The sequence below is a fragment of the Enhydra lutris genome, unplaced genomic scaffold (genome assembly GCF_002288905.1).
Source record: "Enhydra lutris kenyoni isolate GAN:26980312 unplaced genomic scaffold, ASM228890v2 scaffoldscaffold31, whole genome shotgun sequence".
NCBI classification, from domain to species: Eukaryota; Metazoa; Chordata; class Mammalia; order Carnivora; family Mustelidae; genus Enhydra; species Enhydra lutris.
In genome coordinates, this window is record NW_019154115.1 from 9418885 (window position 1) to 9438348 (window position 19464).

At 37.7% G+C, this 19464-nt stretch overlaps 1 protein-coding gene across 5 annotated transcripts in view; it reads right to left on the bottom strand.

Annotated features, from left to right (window-relative positions):
* The window catches only part of LOC111153271 (neural precursor cell expressed, developmentally down-regulated 4, E3 ubiquitin protein ligase), a 126938-nt gene that overhangs the window by 21791 nt on the left and 85683 nt on the right, over positions 1 to 19464 (bottom strand). For 2 of the 5 annotated variants that reach the window (XM_022512190.1, XM_022512186.1), the window contains 7 exons: positions 16061 to 16111; positions 14517 to 14578; positions 11530 to 11632; positions 5675 to 5841; positions 3698 to 3815; positions 3439 to 3606; positions 460 to 525 (listed from right to left, as the gene is read on the bottom strand). In XM_022512190.1, the coding sequence (XP_022367898.1) occupies positions 460 to 525; positions 3439 to 3606; positions 3698 to 3815; positions 5675 to 5841; positions 11530 to 11632; positions 14517 to 14578; positions 16061 to 16111 (735 nt within the window). The remainder of the gene's footprint in view (positions 1 to 459; positions 526 to 3438; positions 3607 to 3697; positions 3816 to 5674; positions 5842 to 11529; positions 11633 to 14516; positions 14579 to 16060; positions 16112 to 19464) is intronic. The other 3 variants (XM_022512188.1, XM_022512187.1, XM_022512189.1) reach the window with 3 other exon arrangements.

Genomic DNA, 19464 nt, shown 5'->3' on the forward strand with positions numbered 1-19464 from the left:
CCCCTGAGCTTGCCAACACCAGAAAACACACCTGCCCAGGGGACTGAGTCCCCTCATGTATGGAGCAGATACTGCTGCTCGATGCCAGGGGCCAGCGTACAGAGCTGAGGCTGCTGGACAGCACCATCTCCAGCCAGCATAGGACCTCAGCAGACAAGCCCATGTATGGCCCACAGTCACCGGGGCAGAGGCCTTGCTTTCTTACAACAGGCGACACGCTTTCCCTGTCCCAGCTACTCCCCAGCCCAGCTACTCCCCGGCCCAGCTACTCCCCAGCCTAGCTACTCCCCAGCCTATCTACCCCATTCCCTCTTCCCCTGAAGTTCATCTCCAAGAACCCAGATTCTGTGCTGGATTGGCTCACTGCCAGGCAAATGTTTGTATTCAGTGTTCAAAAAAAAAAAAAAAGTCTTGAGTTTCCTGTTTTTACTGACAATGAGGGGAGAGGATAAAACTCACCACAGGAAGTGTAGGCTGTTCCTCAAAAGTATAGGCTTGTAAGCTGCCTCTTCTGCTGGAATGATTCTTATTTAAAAAAAAAAAAAAGAGCGACAATAGGTTTAGGTTTTTGATTTATGTCTGAGTGGCAGATAAGGCCATGGGGGTGGGATTGATGGGGCGGGAGGAAGAGTGACCGTGGAGGGGCACTCAGCTGCTCTCCACACCCCGGTGTGCCAGCACCTTCCACCCAGGGGCTCACTCTTCCGCCCTGGCTCTTAGCAGCCCCCCGGACACTTTCTCTTGAATGTCTAATGGATACCCCTCATTGTGCCCCAAACTGGGTTCGGCTTTCCCCTGTCCACACCCACTCCATCCTGCTCCCTGACGGGTATTCCTTGTTTTGGGGGGCTGAGCTGGAGTCCAGCAGCGGCTCCCGTCAGGTCCATCCCCGACTCCCCTCCTGTCCCTTAAAGGCAGGGCGGTCACCAGATCTTCCTCATTCCGTTTCTTTCCTAGCTCTCAACTATGTTCTCCTTGCACTTTAGTTCAAGTTGGGTTTTTTGTTGTTGTTTTCTGTTGTCTTTTTTTTTTTTTTTTAATTTCAAGTTTTCATCATTTGTTGCTTTGCCTGTTAGGGCAGCAACCTCCTTGCAGATTTCCCTGCTTCAAGTCTGATTTCCTTAAAGCCACCCTCCATGGGGCACGCTGTGGCCAGGGAGCGCTCCACAGTCAGACCCGGTCACACCGTTCTGGAGTGCAGAGCCTTCTGTGAGCTCTCACCGTCACCAGGGTCACAGAATGAAATCCACTGCCCAGAGCCTAGGAGCTCCCGGACTGGGCCACTCCTCACAGCTCCAGCACTTCCCACCTCAACACTCACCCTCTGGACATTCTAGATGACTCGTCCCCCAGAAGTCTCCTCTCCTTTTCCCTGTGCTTTTATAAGCATGCTGTCATCACTAACCAATTTTTTTATGTTATTAAATAACAAAACCAAAAACATATACATATAAATTAAGTCAAAATATCTACTGTAGTATTATTTATAGTAACAAAGAACTGTAAACAATCTAAAGTCTATCAGTAGGAGACTGGTGAGATATCTTAAGGATTACTTGCACAACAGAATGATGTTTGACGGTTTTTCTTTGTTGGTTTTAAAGGAGGACATCTATATGTACTGAAATGGTCCAACATGTAGGATACAAGTGAAAAGAGTTAAGTTACCAAAAGATGATCTGAGGTTAAAAAAATTATATACAAATGTATGTGTGTGCATACATGTTTAGAAATATATAGAAAACATTAGGACATGGGGAGCCTGGGTGGCTCAGTTGTTGAGCATCTGCCTTTGGCTCAGGTCATGATCCCAGCATCCTGGGATCAAGCCCTGCATCAGGCTCCCTGCTCAATAGGGAACCTGATTCTCACTCTCCAGTTCCCTTTGCTTGCGTTCCCTCTCTTGCTCTCTCTGTCAAGTAAATAAATAAAAATAAAATCTTTAAAAAAAATGTTTAGGACAATATGTGCCAAATTATGAATAGCAATTGAGGAAGCGTATGTTAGAGATAAGACAGAAGATTGAATTTTTATTTTATATACTGCTTGAATTTATTTTAATACTGCTTGAATTTTTAACCATGATCATACAATACTTTAAAAATAATAAATTATTTTTTAAATTAAAAAGCACACGGTATGATATTCAGAAGGTACAGGGGCACCTGGGTGGCTCAGTCGGTTAAGCACCTGCCTTCAGTCATGATCTCAGGGTCCTGGGATTGAGCTTCATGCCCCTCTCCCTCTGCTTCTCACCCCTACCTTGTGCTCTCTCTCTTGCACTCTCTCTCAAATAAATAAATAAATAAAATCTTAAAAAAAAAAAAAAAAAACAACCCCTAAGTCACTTCACTCTTTTCATGGCTGCATAGTATTTCATTGAATGCCATCTACTTCCCTGTTTAGTCCAAGTACATCAGCTCTTATTCACACATGTGTGCTGGTGACAGGTGTGGTGTAACTGAGGAGGAACAAAGTAGCCCCAGACACACAGGACTTGCCCTGTTACTCATCAGTCAGATCAACACCAAATCAAGACCACGTTGTCATCCTGCCACACAAGGAAAATGTGAACACTGTCCAAGCCACAAAATAACAGTATCTCTCCATCCTGGAAAATCTGAGTGACTACTGCTTTTTTACTAATTACAACTTTAGCCTTGATATACATAAGATTTGAGACACCCAATCACAGAATCATCCCTGCTTTTTTTTTTTTTTCCTTTTAAGTAGGGTCCACACCCAGGATGGGGCCCAATACGGGGCCTGAACCCAGAACCAGAGATTAAGACCTGAAGTCAAGAGTCAGACGCTTAACCAGCTGATCCACCCAGGCGCTCCACACACTTGCTTCCTTAAACCCTCCTCAAAGTTGCCTAACATGAACCCAAATCCTTCAAGTCTTTTCTAACATACTCTTACTAGGACACTCATAGTATATGTTCTCCTTGCTGAATGAGTAACAAACCCAACATGTTTAATGACAGGTATGTTCCTGGGGGTCTTTGGCTGGAAGGCACTGGTTTATGTAATGGCTGTTTAGACTCTAATGACCATGTGGGTTATCCATGATTCTGCTCCATACTACGAGTGGAGATATTTTTAAAAATGACTGTACCATAAAGTCCTGAAGTCCCTAATACATTGTTACATGCCATTTAAGACAAAATTTTTCTCTCATTAGAAGAAAAAAAAATTGCAGCTCTGTGAGGGGGATAAATGTTAAATGGACTTAGTGTGGTTATAATTTTGCTATAATCTACATGTATGTCACATCATTATGTTGCATACCTTAAACCAATCCAATGTGCTCTGTCAATTACATCTCAATAAAACCAGGGATAAAAGACAAAATTTCCTATAAATGTTGGATACCCAGTGAAATAATACATATATTATAAAATCCTGAAGCTACAGCAAAATCTAAGAGCATCTTACTGAGCTGGATACTGGCTGGCCGGAGGCTGAATTTCTACAAATTGTGAGTCTGGCATTCAATTCTTCTGCAAGAGGAGTCTGAACATCCAAGTTATTTGATGCCAGAGGTGATGGAAAGGCCTGATTGCTATACATGGTGGCTTCATCTTCTCTTATAATTTCCCAGTTCTAAAACAAACAGAAGAATCTTAAGCCACACATACTTTAATCTATTGCTGTAGCATGTGTCTATGGACAAGAACAAGAAAAATCTTTCTACCTCGGAAGACTCTCGATTATCCACACTCTCCGTCTCCTCAGATATCTGCCGCCTGGTGGTAAACGCACGCTGGGCTTGCAGTTGCATGTTCCCATTCTCAGCATCCGTTAGGTTATCCCTGGATTAGGAACAGAAGAACCGTCACCTGTGTCTGAAGATCGTTAAAATGACCGTCAAAGAGGCTGTGATCATTTAAAAAAATATCTTAGATCAGAATTCACTGGTTTTGGCCAAAGGCTATTTCAACATATACAGATGAAGTCATGGGCACATTGGTATCTTTGGAGTACCTCATGCAATGAAGGTTTTGTGAAAATGTATAACACGTCTGACTTTGATATTTTAGTTCACCACCATGCCTACAATACTGTTTGACATGTTAGGGCACTCAAAAATACTTGTTGAATAAATGCATTTCTGAGAATTTCATAAATAATTTCATTATGTTATTATTTTGCCTTATTACAATATGAGTAAAATCTAAGGTAGCTCTAGAGAGATTATAAAAAAGAAGTTTCAGGAGCTACATATACAGCTTCAAGAACCAGAGAGTAATGTTTTCTGCAATTGATCTTAAGCCGAGTAGAGTTCCCCATGCATGAATTCAGAGAGCAAAATGAAATATCATGTGAGAAACATTGTAATTAGAAACTTAATAGATCCCAGATTAAATAGTATCTGTTTTTGATCATTAACAGAAATAGGCCTGGCCTGAAAAAAGGTAATAGTAAAAACATGTCTGAGTTTAGGCACATTATAGTAAATCAGACTGAACCCCATTACCCTGTTTATTATATTATTCTAGCTATTTGCATTTAATATAAGCAGGCCATCAGATCAAGAATTTTATACAAATATTTAATAACAAAATTATTGATAATTTATTTAATGCCATATAAGCCCAGCGTAGTTGGAAGGTCAATTCTTAATGTGCTACTGCTAAAGAAAGCACAATTTTGACAGATGATTCTAATGGAATGTTTCAAACTTTTCTTTCCGTAAATACCTGATTTAGGCTATCTGAACGTGATATCAACCATAGTGAAAGAAATGTGATTCCGTTCAAGTTAGGCTTGCTATAATACTGAGCTCTGCAATAGGAAATTTTGTAGAATTTCTTAGTGTCTTCAGTTTTATGATCTGTACAGGTCCCTACAGAGATTGATGCCTCTGTGCCATGAAGAAGCAGGATCACTGATTTGCTCTGGAAAGATCTGAGATCAGAAAATATCTACAAAAGTGCTTGGACTGTATCAGACACAAAATAAAAAGCCAAAAGTTAGAAATTAATGGACGAATATGAAAAATTTTAAGTGTCTGTCAAAAAGCAGAAGACCAATAAAGCTTTCATAAGGCCATAACGGAGGAGAAATGGAAGGGTATTTGATAATAAATGTGAGTAATGGGACATGTGTAAATGTATATTTATAAATATACAGTCTGATGATAATAAAAGAAAAAGGTCACTGAGAAGACATAAATTAGAATACCCCAAAGATCATTCTATTCTTGATCTGTGTGCATTGGAAACGATGTATGCATTGACCAGATTGGCAAAAACAAAAGACCCTTGTTATTTAGTCCTTTACATTTTACAAGTAATTTATATTTAAAAATAGTCTACTGTAGAAATTAACATTTTATTATGTTTTAGTAACAAACTACAAAAAATTTCCAAGATTTTTTAAATCAGTCTAAAGACAAAACATATCTTTTTGTGGCTACAAAACGATTGAAAATGAAGCAATTAGAGGGTGACATTTATGACTCAAATGATTTTGAATATTATCAAATCATTTTTAAAAAGAAACCGTTAAGATGGCATTTTTAAAGCCCTGGATCATAAAAATCCTCCTTACATTTTTATAGTTTATAGATCTCTACACTACTATGAATCCATTTGAGACACAACCTCAGAATGAAAATTTGTGGTCAAAATGTATTCAGATCACAAATGTGAAAGCCACCAGCACATACTGAGGGGTTGGTCTTTTCCACTGTGTTCTTCTAGATTCATGGTTTACATAGTAGGTCCTTCCAAGAATATCCTGCCTCTCTTCCCATCCTGGAGGTAGAGGAGAAGGTTCTTGTTGCTGCTGCAAATGGCAAGCAGCATCTGGTTGGTCCAAAACAACCCAGCCAGGCTGAAAAACAGAGTGGTAACAATTAAGTTTATGCTTGATTTTTTTTTTAACCTTATGAATTATGCTGGAGGAAATTTAAAAAGAGATTTACCATATCCAGTTCCAGAAATTATGCAAGGAAGAATTTGCACAGTGTCAACCTTTAAGATCATCATATAAACATTTTATGATAATAAAGATTTTTTTTCCCTGCAAAATGATAACACTTAAATTTGCTTGAAACCTTTAACATTTTTTCAAAAAGGTTTTAAAAGGAAAAAGTCTTTCGTAGTCTCGGTACCCAAAGTGGGTCTTGAATTTGCAATCCCAAAATCAAGTCTCCGGCTCCACCTACGGGGCCAGCCAGTTGCCCCAGGACAGCAAACATTTTAAATAAACAAGCAATGATGGAAAGCACTGAGAAACACAGTTTAAACTCATGTAACCTTGGGCTATTCTCTAAATTATAAGCAAATGAATGAAGGACAAGAATTGTGTCTTATTGGGTACTGTCTTTCCCACAGAGAAAGCACCTTGTTATGGTAGAAATCAGTAACTATCTGAGACCTGAAAAAAAGACATTAGATGAAGCCCAAATATGTCTGGGCACGACAGGGAAAGGCAAAGGATTTAGAAATAATCGCTACGAGAACTCTCTAGCAACTGAAAAGCCATTAGGATTCTCACATCTGACTTTTCTCTTTCTGGATCATGGAAAGGCATTTTGATCAGGTCATAAAATAGTCAAAGAAATAAAATTTCATTTGTTTTAAGTGCCAGGAAGGCATTAGAAATTTCCTCTAATACTAGTGAGGGGCATAGGTACATGAAGCTTAAACTAGGGTAGTTAGGGCAAGGAATTACTTGGAAGGGTAGCAAGAGCTCATGGCATGTTTTTACATAAGAAACTTCCTAACAGAAAAGGCAACAGTAAAAGGTCCTACTAAATACCAATACGGCTAGGAAAGCTGAAATAAATGAGTGAAGAAAACTTAAAAATTCTTCTAAAGAGACATAAAAAGAGAACTGGATGAATGAAAAGACATAATATGATCTTGGATAGAAGACTCGGTCTTAACAAAGGTGTCAATTCTCCCCAAGTCAATATGTATAGTGGCCAAGAAATTAGATAAAACTACATTACAGATTTTTTTTTTTTTTTTTTTTAAGTAAGCTCCAGGCCGCGCATGGAGTCCAACTTGGGGCTTGAATTCACAACCCTGAGATCAAGATCTGGGCTGAGATCAAGAGTTGGACGCTTAACTGACTGAGCCACCCTAGCACCCCTATATTACAGATTTTTATAAATAATGGGCAATTCTCAAGTTCAAATAGACACACAAACAAGCAAGAATAACCAGCACAGTTCTAAAAACAGAATAATGAATAACCCTACTGAGTAAAATATATTATACTCCACTGCACACACAGACAGACGGTTCAACACAATGAATCGGAAAGCCCAGAAAGACTCAAATTTATAGTACTTCAGTTCAAATTTGTGGGAAAATAAAAAAAAAAAAATTATGTAGGGTGCTGCCTCATACCTTCTACCAGGATGTTACAGATTGAACAATGCCTAAATGCTACAAAGTAAAACCAACATGTATGACAACAAAACTTGAGATTTAAAAACTATGTTCCAAGACTGGGCAAGCTGCTAAGTATGAAAGAGAAGACTGATAAATTTGATTATAAAACCTCCAAATTTGTACATGGCAAAAACTATCAAATCAAAGTGGGGAAAAAAATGACAAAATGGGAAAAATATTTGGTACCATAATAACAGGCAAAAAAGTAATGTAATATAATGTAATATATACAGACTTTCTTTCGAGGCACTGGGTGGGGATCTAGTGCTGAAGGACAGTTGTGTGTGCCAGCCAGTTGATGCCTTAGAAGGTGGAAGAGAATTCTTTTATGTTGGAAGGTTAACTCTGAAAAGAGAGGGTCAGGGAGAAGAGCTGGAAAGGAAGAGAATATTTCTAGCAGCCTAGAGAACAGGACAGTGGTTTCTGCAGCAAGGCTGATGTCTCTGGCTGGTCTGTTGGGAGGGTTATCAGTTATCAGTTTTAGACTGAGGACAGAAGGTGAGGTCGGTGGAGGGGGGAAGGGTGAGAGAAAAGACAAAGAATTCTGGAAAAAGGAATCTGGATGGGAAGTAAATTCACTCCCTTTCTTTCTTACTCTTATTTTTTTCCTTTTTACAAACTTTTCTACAGAACTGACATCTCTTTAATTTTGCTTTCTTTTATTGCTCTATTTCTCTCCTTTTCCTGTATCCTCTTACTTTCTCTAACCAGCCATGTTTACCTTCCTTCTCTCTCTCCTTTCCATTCCTTTAAATGATCATAATGTAGGATCTACATACTTAAAAATTAGTCTTGTGTATATTAAATCAAATGTTATTTCTCTGGTCTCGATTTTAAAAGTATGTGAGTTGAATTTTTATATTCCACTCTCCTGAAAAACGGTCAAGTTTTTAAAACTATGGTCATTGATAATTTTTCTGTAGATTAGTAAAATTTATTAGTAAGAGGGTCCTTACTATTGCTGTAAAGGATTATAAAAATGGTTAGAGCTAGGAAAATGGTACCACAAGACTATTTCTTTAAAATCTTCTTAAAAATTTCTCTCTTAAAGGTCTCCTTGGTGAATGCATGCTATCTAGGTAAACTTGAGAAGGGTAAAAACTAATTTAATTAGAGGCCTAATTTTTAAAACCTGTTTCAAGTTCTGGAAAGTACAGTTGTACTTTTGAATATTGCTTAGAAAAACTGAGCTTTCATTTTTTTAATAGAATGCCTCCCTATGAGACATATATCAGCTAATATTCTTCACAAAATAATTTTCTAAGTATCGATGAATGTTATTTAATTTCTAACTTGTAGTATGCAAGTGCCAACAACTTAATGGAGTCAAACAAAGAGGAACAGAAAGAAAGCATTCAGAGCTACAATACACATTAATGGTAGTCTTACAAAATATATACAACTAAATCTAAAGTTGCAAAGGGTACAAAAATCAAATGTTAAATAATAACTTATGATAGGGGCTCCTGGGTGGCTCAGTGGGTTAAAGCCTCTGCCTTCGGCTCAGGTCATGATCCCAGGGTCCTGGGATCGAGCCCCGGATCAGGCTCTCTGCTCAGCGGGGAGCCTGCTTCCCCTTCTCTCTCTCTCTGCCTGCCTCTCTGCCTACTTGTGATCTCTGTCTGTCAAATAAATAAATAAAATATTAAAAAAAAAATAAATAACTTATGATAGCCAGACTTTGACATACTAAGAAATACAGGTTGCCTCTGAGTGAGTCTCTTTTGGAAATGACAATTGTTTTCTTTAAAGAGTAGGGTTTTATATATCAGTTACAAACTGGATGTCAAAGACAAGACTTCTCTGGTCATTAGCTACACTGAAGATAAAAAGCATAGATTCATGTGTTTGCACTCCTAGGGCCTTTCATAAGTAAACTCCTACATGCTTACAACTACTAAAATTATAAGCTGCATTCTGAGGGAATGCAAACATTGAGACCTGAGACCACAAAATGAAGTGAAGCAACTCTACCCACAAAAACTGAACTGTGAATGAGGTACCTATAACATGTGTGTGGGGGCAAAACTTGGAGCAGGTTCCTAAATAATGAAATACTGTTAACTTTTTTTTTAGTTACTAAATAAAGAATTTTCTTTCTTTATGGCAGGCATCCTTCATTTCAAACAGAATTCCATTATGCAAGATACCCTGTGCACCAAAATGCCAGGCGGAGAAACTTCGACCCATAAATATCTAAAATTTTTTAAAGCGATTATTATATGATAAAGCAGAAATCAGAGAAAAACAAAAAAAAAAAAGAAAATATAATCAAATAAGCAAATATAGACTTAAGAAAGGATAATACCACGGTTTCTGATTGCCAAACTAAGGGCTAACTATATTCTGTGATTTTAAAAAAAAGTTCTTTCCTTCTATTATTATGTATTTCCCCATAAAGTGTTGGGTGGGTGGCTCCGGGAATGCAGGAGGAACAATAGAAATGACCCCCGGGGCTGCCATCTTCCAGTCCCCTCCCCCCCTTCCTCAAACCTTGACTCTCCCACCAAAAGGATGTATGCCCAGGTCATGTCTCCACAGGTAACCCGATACCTATGCAGGAAACAGAAGTATCAGGACTCCCCACCCCATATCCTCCAATCACCAAATACCCTACCATATATGGATGTGAGCCCATACCCTGCCTTGGCCCCATAAAAGATCCCCACCAACCCCCTCCCAGTGCAACTTCCCTGACTCCGCTTTCCAGAGTCGTGGAACCTCTCCCGAGGGTGCCCACTTCCTCCCGGTGTGACTTTCCTGGCTCCCCTTCTCCTGAGCCCTGAAACTTTGCTGGAGGACGCCTTTAATAAATCTTGCCTTGTGCCTACCTCTCCTGGTGTCATGTTTATCTCACTTATAAAACCTTACATAAAGTAAAATCTTAATAGTGCATATAAGAAATTCCTAGAGGGGCACCTGGATGGCTCAGTCAGTTAAGCATCCGACTCTTGATCTCAGCTCAGGTCTTGATCTCAGGGTTGAGTTCAAGCCCTGTGTTGGAACTTACTTAACAAATTCCCAGAAAGCTCTGTTGCAAAAGCATGGCTTGTTCTCAAGCTTTCTTTCTCAAAGATATGGGTGTGTGAGGTATTGCCCAGTGCTGGGGGAGGTCCCTCACCTTTACAGTTCTTCTGGAAGCTTAATCAGACCCTCAACCAAAGAGACTTGACTGTTGAAGAAGGCACACACAAGAAAACTCTTCAAAGCTAATTAGTGCCAATATACCGTGTGCTTTCAGTAAATGTTGCTTCAGCGGGAATGTCAAGAGGCAGGTGTTTTAGGGTCCCCTTTTCAAATCACGAATTTTTCTGCCAGAAGAAACCCTAAGAGGTCCTCTGGTACAGTACTGTCATTCTACAAAAGAAGAGCCTGCAGTTCAGAGACCTTCAACAATTCACACTGTCACTTGGCTCACTAGTAGCAGTGCTTGGGACAAGAATTCCAGCTTCCAAATCCCCATCCAATTCTACTCCAAATACATGCTCTCTGCCTCTTCCTCCCTTACTCTTGATGCATGTAGCTCTGCCCAAATACTTGACTTGTCCCGTCATCCATGAAAATTGTTAAATTATATTTGTCCCAGATAAATATGGCATTTTATTAGATCACTTGCATTCTTTCCCTCCCCCATTCCCTCCTTTCCTCTGAGCCCATCCATCCTCACCCCAGCCATGAGAGGAAGAGTAGCCAGAATTACATTTCATAAAAGTGTTCCTAATTAGTAAAGTCTTCTCAAAATTTCCATATATTTAACTTACAAATAGCAAATTGTATTCTTACTTTATGGAGGAGAATAGAACATAGTTTCAGAAAACTCTAAAAAATCAGAAAGTTAATGACTTAATTATAATAAATGCTCTCATTTATAAACACTGTATTCTCTATTCGCTAACCTTTAAGAACACCATCAATAATGGCTATTCATTCTACAGAAATGTCCTTAAAAGGAAGAAATGTTTAATGGGTAAAATAAACAAATGTCCATGTAAATCATTTTTATTGCACACATTAACCACATTGAATAAAGTTATTTTTTCTTCAAAGTATAGTAAAATAAGAAATGCGATATTTTCTTTTCACCAAATATTGAACCAAATATTTTATAAGATCTCACCTCTAATTCCTCAGCCTGTTCTGTGTTATCTTCTTCTGAGCCACTGGTTTTAGGTAAATAAGTCATTTTTAATCTCAGATAACCTTTAACTCTTGATTTGTGACTGTAGAAAAGAAAATAATTATTCATAAAACTTTAAGAAGAAAAGCATTCCATTAACAAGAGTTTACTGAATACCTACTAGCTACGAGAGGAGACCCAAAGACAAGCTCAAGGACAGAAGATATCGAGAGGCAAAGGAGTGAGTGGTGGAGAAAATGTAACAAATATAAATAAAAGTTATTCATTAAATAAGATACTAAGGAAGTGTGAGTGACAGATCAGGGAAAAGGTGAAGGAGCAGTTGCATTTGAGTGAGTGCCAGCAGAATGGGGAGGATTTTGACCTGTGGCAGTGAAGGGAAAAGTATATGAGTAGAGAAAAGACTAAAAATGAGGAAACAGATGGGAAAGCAGGTGATCAATGAAAGAAATGGCAACTGTCGGCTTGGCTGGCCTACGGGATACACAAAGGAGGGAGGGATGACCCAGAGGATGAGGTCCATGTGAAACAAGAGAGCTGTCTATTTTACTTTGCACACAGTGTGAAGCCAGAAAATGTGGGAGATCAGGAGAGGCATTCTCCGAGATATGCTTTGGAGAGACTAATCTAGTTAGACTGTAGAGGATGACAGAGGAGTAGAGTGCAAGGCCTGCTGTCTTTCTTTGACAGCTGTTCAAATCTATCATACATTAATTTATCAACTCGATTTCTACAATGGATCTTGTATCACCTCTTTCAATAATGAGTTGTCCAAGCTAAAGGCTGCTGTGTGTGGTGTTAATACTGAAAATATTTTAAGTCTGTGTACGGCCCCCACCAATTCTACCATTCTACTTACTTAAGTCTTTCCTTGTCCTCACTTTCTGTATAGATATTTTGGTGATTTTTATAGATATCAGCTATGTAACTCATTACCCCTTTCCTTCCTTGATTAAAAAAAAGTCCCATCTTTTATTGTTTATTTAAAAGCTACTCCCTTCCTCACCCCACCTAATCTCTTAGGTGTTCTTTGTACAGTTCTCATGAATTTGGAAACTGGATCTTTCCTGAGTGGTCAATAGCATCCCCAATGCTTATTTCTAAGGCCACTGATGTGGCTTGTGTCTCTATTTTTTAAGGGGGAGTGAACACTGACTTGTTGCCATAACAGACGGATACAGAAAACTTGCTCAGATAATGGTTTTTACAAGAGTTTCTCTATAATGGTATGTTCCAGGAGTTTTTAAAAAAGGTTTCATTTATTTATTTGAATGAGATAAAGGGGGTGGGGGAGGAAGAATGGCAGGGAGGAGCAGAGGGAGAGAAACAAGGCTCCATGCTGAGCAGGGAGCCTGATGTGGAGCTCGATCTCCGGACCCTGAGATCATCATCCCAGCCAAAATCCAGTCATCCACTTAACCAACTGAGCCACCCAGGTGCCCCCACATCTTTTCAACTAAACAATAAGCCTGTGGGTTTGACTTAATGGGGCTCAGAAAATCCAAGAAAGCAGTACATTTTCTACTGATTTAAAGATTTTCTGCACTTGCAGTGAAATCCAGTGTAGATGGAAGATGTAAATTGTATTTTTTAAAGATAAAGATACTAGAAAGCATGTGACAAAATCAAAAGCAGGTTGCTAGGGAAATCAAATAAGAGAAGAAAATATTTATTTATTCTTGGTATGCAGATACCACAAGCCTTCTAAAACTAAAGAAGGAAAAGAGATTTATATTCTAAGACTTCTACAGTTAAATATATAACATCTCTTGCAGAAACTAAATATTAAGAGAGTACTGTCCCTTTTATCTTGCCTTAATAATTTATATTACAAAGAGTAATTACATGTCTTTTTTTTTTAAAGATTTTATTTTCATTTATTTGACAGAGATGACAGGTAGGCAGAGAGGCAGGCAGAGAGAGGAGGAAGCAGGCTCCCCACTGAGCAGAGAGCCTGATGCGGGGCTCGATCCCATGACCCTGGGATCATGACCTGAGCTGAAGGCAGAAGCTTTAACCCCCTGAGCCACACTGGTGCCCCAATTACATGTCTTTAAATGAAAAAATTTACTAAGGTCCCATAGTGTGTCTTTCAATTGCATTTTCTAGTTTTAAAAAAAGGCAAATATTGTTGTACAGATGAACAGATATACTTCGTTAATCTGACTGTGACTTTTTTGACAGTAAATCCATATGTGACTTCGCTAGATTTTATTTGACTATGTGGTACAAATGATCAAAAGGAGTTTTATTTACAGTTTAAACTTAAAAATTTTAAACCAAATCAAATAATTCAGTTTAGGAAAATGGAATTATGAACATGGTATTTAGGTTTTAAATTCTTAGTCTTTGCTCATGATATTTTCCCTAAATGTTTCAGTTTTCCGAAATATTTTTTACTAATATATGCAAGATGTAGTTAGGTTTTTCTGAAATTGGTTTTGTGTACGTCAAGTTGAATATTGCTCTTGGTGGAACTAACGTTTGTGATTTTTAAAAGGACAGTATGATAAAATTACATACAGTTAAAGATAACAAATAAGACAATATAAACAAACAAATAAATGAAACAACGATAAAATGATAAACAATGATAAAAAATGATAAAATTACATATACTTTAAGATAACAAATAAAACAATATAAACAAATAAGTAAAACAATAAATCAATCAAACAAATAAATAAAAACAAATAAAACAGTAACAAAATTCCACCTTCTAGTCTGATAAATATTAGGGGACAAGTCTTTCCTAAGAAGTATGAAAAATACTTCCCCGTATTTTCAGAATTTTTTTGTGCTGTGCATATATTACTTTTTAACCAGAAATAACAGTAAAGCTTTTAAAAAATAATATTTAGAAGTAGCTTATTTACAAAGGTTTCAACTTTGAATTTCCAAAGAGGCTACTATAAGATATAATGAGATTTAAAAAATTAATATGTTATTATTTTATACTTACTGACCTTCTCGGGTGAAGAACAAAATCCTTAAATGTATACGGTCTCTCCATTCTTGGATTTTCTGTCTGGAATCAAACAGTGGGTTTTCAAGATATATCTATCAACACTAAAAACATGTACTTTTAAGGAATATGCATGAACTATGCTCTAAGCCATAACTGAAGTTAGAAGTGAGAAAAATGTGGCTTTAGCTCATAAAATGGTTATAACGGGTAGCTTGACAGGGCTTCCACCTTCCTGCACCCTGGGACTTGCAGCAGCATCACACCTCAGTACCAAACAAGCTGAGAAGGAGCACTGAGGAGCCAATGGAGGTAAGAAGGGGAAACAAGGGAGAGTGGTTAGCCATGTTGGTGCCCCAAAGGAATATGGAATCTGTACAGTGTCAGCAAGTGGGCGTGGTTAGAGCATACAGCCCATTCTAGGAAAACAAAAAAGTCAATGGCTTGGAAAGTGAGACTGGATTAAATATATTATCAAAAGCTTATGATCTCTGAAGACTAGGGAGAGCCAATAAATATCTCAAAAGACTGACACAGTAAAGAAGCATTACTTTTTCTTATCATGTTCAACAGCTCCCCTAACATAACAATAATAATAATAAAACAAAAAGTTCAACAGCCCTTTACTTTTAATGCTCTTTACTTCTCGCTTACATTTTGCATTAACTACCCATTCGGTCTTGGAATTCTTTTCCTTAAGTTCATGACATTGTTTGTTTGTTTGTTTTCTCCTGTTAATCCATGTCTGTCTTTTCCTCCAATTGACCCACACTGACCGAGACTCAACGTCCGGCCTTTGAAGCTCTCATCTTGCTTACATGGACAGCCCATCATTCTCAGTGAGTCTGCCGTTACCTTGATGTGGTAACTCTCAATCCTTCCAGCCTTTTCCTCTACAATTGATTTTTTATATTTCTGTCATCTGCCCACTTTAGGCTTCCATTTTTCCTATTTTCTGTTGAAATTCATTATGGCCAAAACCAAACTGATCTCTTTTCAAACAAATTTTCCTCCTACCTTTTCTACTTGAGACACCTCGATGACTTCCCAAATTCAACCTGTATTATCATTACTTTCTGTTTATTTTTCTTCCTCAACCTCCAAGTCAGAAACCTGGCCCAATAGTGTTTTGTTATGAAATGTTTCCTGAATCTTATCTTCCTTCATTGGTGTTATATGCTTGGTCCACATTCAGTTTCACGCACATATTGTTGGAAATGTCCTAGGTTCTTTCTGTGAGACTAAGCTGTCCCCATTCTACTTATTCAGCAGAATATTTCCAAACTGATTTTCCTCAGACATCCTTTCCTAACATTAACCAACCTCAGCAACTCTCTATTTCTTACTGTGGTTCAGATAAGGGAATCTTGGAAATAAAATTAAAATGGAAAATTGAGATGAGTTTTCAGAAAGTAATATGCTCAAGAAATAATAGCAGTATATATTTTACAAATAAAATATTTACATTTACTATATACTGTGCACCTGTATTTATTAGAAAAAAAAATAAACAAAAATATTAAAATCATGGATATCTATACTAACCGGTAATGGATAAAGAGGAACATCGACTTGACCTAGGAAATCATCTCTTGTCTACAAGAAAAAGAAGAAAAAATAAGATTAGTAATATGCTCAATGTATTTAGAAAAAAATTGATGAGGGACGCCTGGGTGGCTCAGTCGGTTAAGCATCTGCCTTCAGCTCAGGTCATGATACCATGGTCCTGGGATTGAGTCCCACAATAGGCTCCCTGCTCAGCAAGGAGTGGAGCCACTTTCTCCCTCAGCCTATTGCCCCCCCCCCCGCCCCTCTTGTGCTGCTTGCTCTCACACTCTCTCTCTCTCTCTGACAAATAAATAAATAAAATCTTTAAATAAAAAAGAAAAGAAAAAAATTGATGAGCTACTGCCATCATTCACAAAAAAATGTAGAAGTCTTTTTTTGTCGTTTAACCCTACGTGATAAAGGAAAATAAAAGGGAATATGGTGCAATTTGTGATAATGGCAGGAGAGTATTTTAGACTGATCCTTTTGCAGATAACAATTATATACTCTGAAAAAAATATAAAAACTGTTTGAAAGCACTACAGAGTTACCACAAGCAAGTGGAAACTGAGGGGAGTTGATCTTTGAAAGAAGAAACTGTATTGTGTAGGATTCATATTTCTATGGCTTTTTACCTGATAGTAGTTCAGAGTACCTGACAGTTCATTCGGTGGTATGATTATTACTCAAGCAGAAATATGACATCTTATTCATTTGAGGAGTATGAAGACCTAGTTTGAGGTTAAGACCCTAATTAGAAAGTGAGGGGGACAATCTCTGAAAGACAGAAGCCACAGAAGTCCCTCGAAATCTATACATAAACTCCACTCAAATTCTTAGCTGATCCCTGAACTGTATATATGAAAGCCAGCAGCTGGAACACTGAGCATAGATTTTAGTTGAAGTTCACCTAAGGTCTTGAGATAGCATTTGGATTTCAGCTAAGTTAACAAATTGCTAGAACAAAAGACAACTCTTCAGGGAAAGATGGTAAAATTTACTGTCTCAATCATCTACCAAACACACTGTCCAGTATATAATAAAAAGTTACTAAACATGTGAAGAAACAGAAAAATGTGATCCAGTATCATAAGAAAAAGTCATTAATAGAAATTGGCCACAATATAAGCTGGATCTTGGAATTAGCAGACAGAAAATAAAGTCATGGGACACCTGGGTGGCTCAGTCGGTTAAGCCGCTGCCTTCAGCTCAGGCCATGATCCCAGGGTCTTAGGACTGAGTCCCGCATTGGGTTCCTTGCTCTGCAGGGAGCCTGCTTCTCTCTCCGCCTCTGCCTGCCACTCTGCCTGCTTGTGCGGCACACTCTCTCTCTCTCTCTCTCTCTAAGAAATAAATAAATAAATAAATAAATTCTTTAAAAAAAAAAGAAAAGAAAGTCATAATGAATGAATGGAGGGGGAATTTCAGTAGTGAAATGGAAACTATAAAATTGAATCAAATGTACACTTTGAAATATATATAGGATTGAAAAATATAATATCTGAATTAAAGATCACTAGATGGGCTTAACATATGACTGGAGAAAAGTTCCACGAACTTTAAGATATACCAATAGAATTTATACAATGTGAAAAATAAAGAAGACTTCTGGAAAAATCTCATGCAGTCTGATATGTGTGTAACTGGAGTGCCAGAAAGAGAGGGGAGGGAAGAAAGGGGGAGGGAGGAAGAGAGAGACTAGGAGAAAAAAATATTGTTAGAAAAAAGTAGCCAGCTTCCCCAAACATTAACATCTTACATAACCATAGCACAATGATTAAAATCAGGAATAATATTTTTTTAGAGGAAATAGTAACACTTTCATATATTTAACCTTTTATTCTTAAGTTTTTAGTTAAAAATAAAAATCTATGTATATAACAGTGTCTGTCACCTATAACATTTATCAAAGTATTTAAAGTAACTTATGAAAAACCTTGTCCCTCCAATCCAAGTTCCCAGAGTGAAGCAGGGTTAACTGTTCAATAAACTTCTTTCAGATGTTTTCCTACATGTATCTATCTACATACCTTTTTAAAATTAAGGTGTAATAAACATACAACATTATATTACTTTCAGTTATACAACATAGTGAATCAATATTTGTATACATCGCAAATAAGCACTACATAAGTTTACTTAACATCTATTACCATACATTTTTTTTCCTCTTATGATGGAACTTACAAGATTTGCTCCCTTAGCAGCTTTAAAATATACAATACAGTATTATTTATAGTTGCCATGGTGTACATTACACTCTCATGACTAATTTATCTTATAACTGTGTTTATACCTTTTTTTTTTTTAAAGATTTTATTTATTTATTTGTCAGAGAGAGAGAGGGAGAGAGAGTGAGCACAGGCAGACAGAATGGCAGGCAGAGGCAGAGGGAGAAGCAGGCTCCCTGACGAGAAAGGAGCCCGATGTGGGACTCGATCCCAGGACGCTGGGATCATGACCTGAGCCGAAGGCAGCTGCTTAACCAACTGAGCCACCCAGGCATCCCAAGTTTATACCTTTTGACTCCCTTTACCCATTTCATTCACCTCCACCCCCTTCCTCTGGAAACTACCAATTTGTTCTCTGTATCCAAGAGTTTGTTTGTTTTTTGTTTTTTAGATTCCACAAATAAGTGAAATCATATGGTATTTGTCTTTGTCTGACTTGTTTCACTTAGCATAATACCCTCAGGGTTCATCCATGTTGTTGTAAATGGCAAAATTTCATTCCTTTTTTGCTGAATAATATTCCATATATATATATATATTTTTTTTTAAATCATATATACAGTTAAAACCATCTTCTTTATCTGTTCATCCACTGATGGACTCTTATGTTGTTTCCACAGCTTAGCTATTGTAAATAATGTTGCAGTGCAATGAAGGTACAGATATACTTTCAAGTTAGTGTTGTCATTTTCTTTGGAAAAATACCCAGCAGTGGAATTGCTGGATCATACGGTAATTTTGTTTTTAATTTTTTGAGGAACCTCCATACTGCTTTCCATATTGGTTGTACCAATTTACATTCCCATTAACAAAGCGCATGGGTTCCTTTCTGACACACCCTCACCAGCACTTGTTATTTCTTGTCTTTTTGATATTAGCCATTCTGACAGGTGTGTGATGATATATGATGTGGTATTCATCTGCACTTCCTTGATGATGAATAGTGTTGAATATCTTTCCAAAGGGTCTGTTGGCCATACGTATGTTTTGTCTGGGAAAATGTCTGTTCAGATCCTCTGCTCATTTTTTGAATCAGATTGTTCGTTTACTATTGAATTGTATGAAAAACCAGGAATGTTATTAGCTATTCTACAGACCTTATTCAAATCTCACCAATTATCCCACTAATTTTACTCCAGGATCCAATTCAGGATTGCACACTGCACTAAG